Source organism: Pterocles gutturalis, unplaced genomic scaffold, assembly GCF_000699245.1.
Source record: "Pterocles gutturalis isolate BGI_N339 unplaced genomic scaffold, ASM69924v1 scaffold11573, whole genome shotgun sequence".
Classification (NCBI taxonomy): domain Eukaryota; kingdom Metazoa; phylum Chordata; class Aves; order Pterocliformes; family Pteroclidae; genus Pterocles; species Pterocles gutturalis.
The window spans coordinates 6,295-6,835 of NW_010123398.1; the positions used below are offsets into that span (position 1 = coordinate 6,295).

The following is a 541-nucleotide window of genomic DNA, read 5'->3' on the forward strand; positions in this document are numbered from 1 at the left end:
GTCTCTTTCGGCCGGGGGGGCCCGGGGGAGGTGTCAGTAAAGCAAGCTGTCCTCCTTCTGGGGACTGGGTGGAGCAGAGAGGGAGAAGAAGGGCATGGCCAGGGCAGCTTCCCTCGAGCGCAGCGCCCGGGTATCCCGGGGCTGCACAGAGCCCAGCTCAGCTCTCTCATTCATTTCTCGGCTGGTTGGTGCCCCTTTACCCAGGAGCCTAAGGGAAACCCTTTTCTCACCTTCCCGTCCTGCCCCAGCAGACCCTCCCACCGAGAGCACCAGGGGTGGCTTAGTGCTTACGAGGTTCTCTGTTCGCAGGGCCGGACTGCTCCCCCTCTCCTCCACCCGGGAGCTCTTCACCAGTGTGCGGACAGTCGGGAGCTCGCAGCACTCTCCATTAAAGTAGTACCCCCGCGTGCTCTTCCTTGCCGTCTTGCGGGATGACACTGACCGCTGGCTCTCGAAATGGCACTCGGTGATGGGCTGGCTGATGTAGACCACGTCGCACTGGTTGTCATAGTCATTGATCCTCAGCCCTGATGCCTTCTTG

General features: G+C 61.7%; 1 protein-coding gene across 1 annotated transcript in view; it reads right to left on the reverse strand.

Moving 5' to 3' along the window:
- The window catches only part of LOC104465004 (uncharacterized protein C10orf12-like), a 16,433-nt gene that overhangs the window by 2,958 nt on the left and 12,934 nt on the right, over positions 1-541 (reverse strand). The window contains exon 3 of the mRNA XM_010077893.1: positions 231-537. Coding sequence (XP_010076195.1) covers positions 231-537 — 307 coding nt within the window. The remainder of the gene's footprint in view (positions 1-230; positions 538-541) is intronic.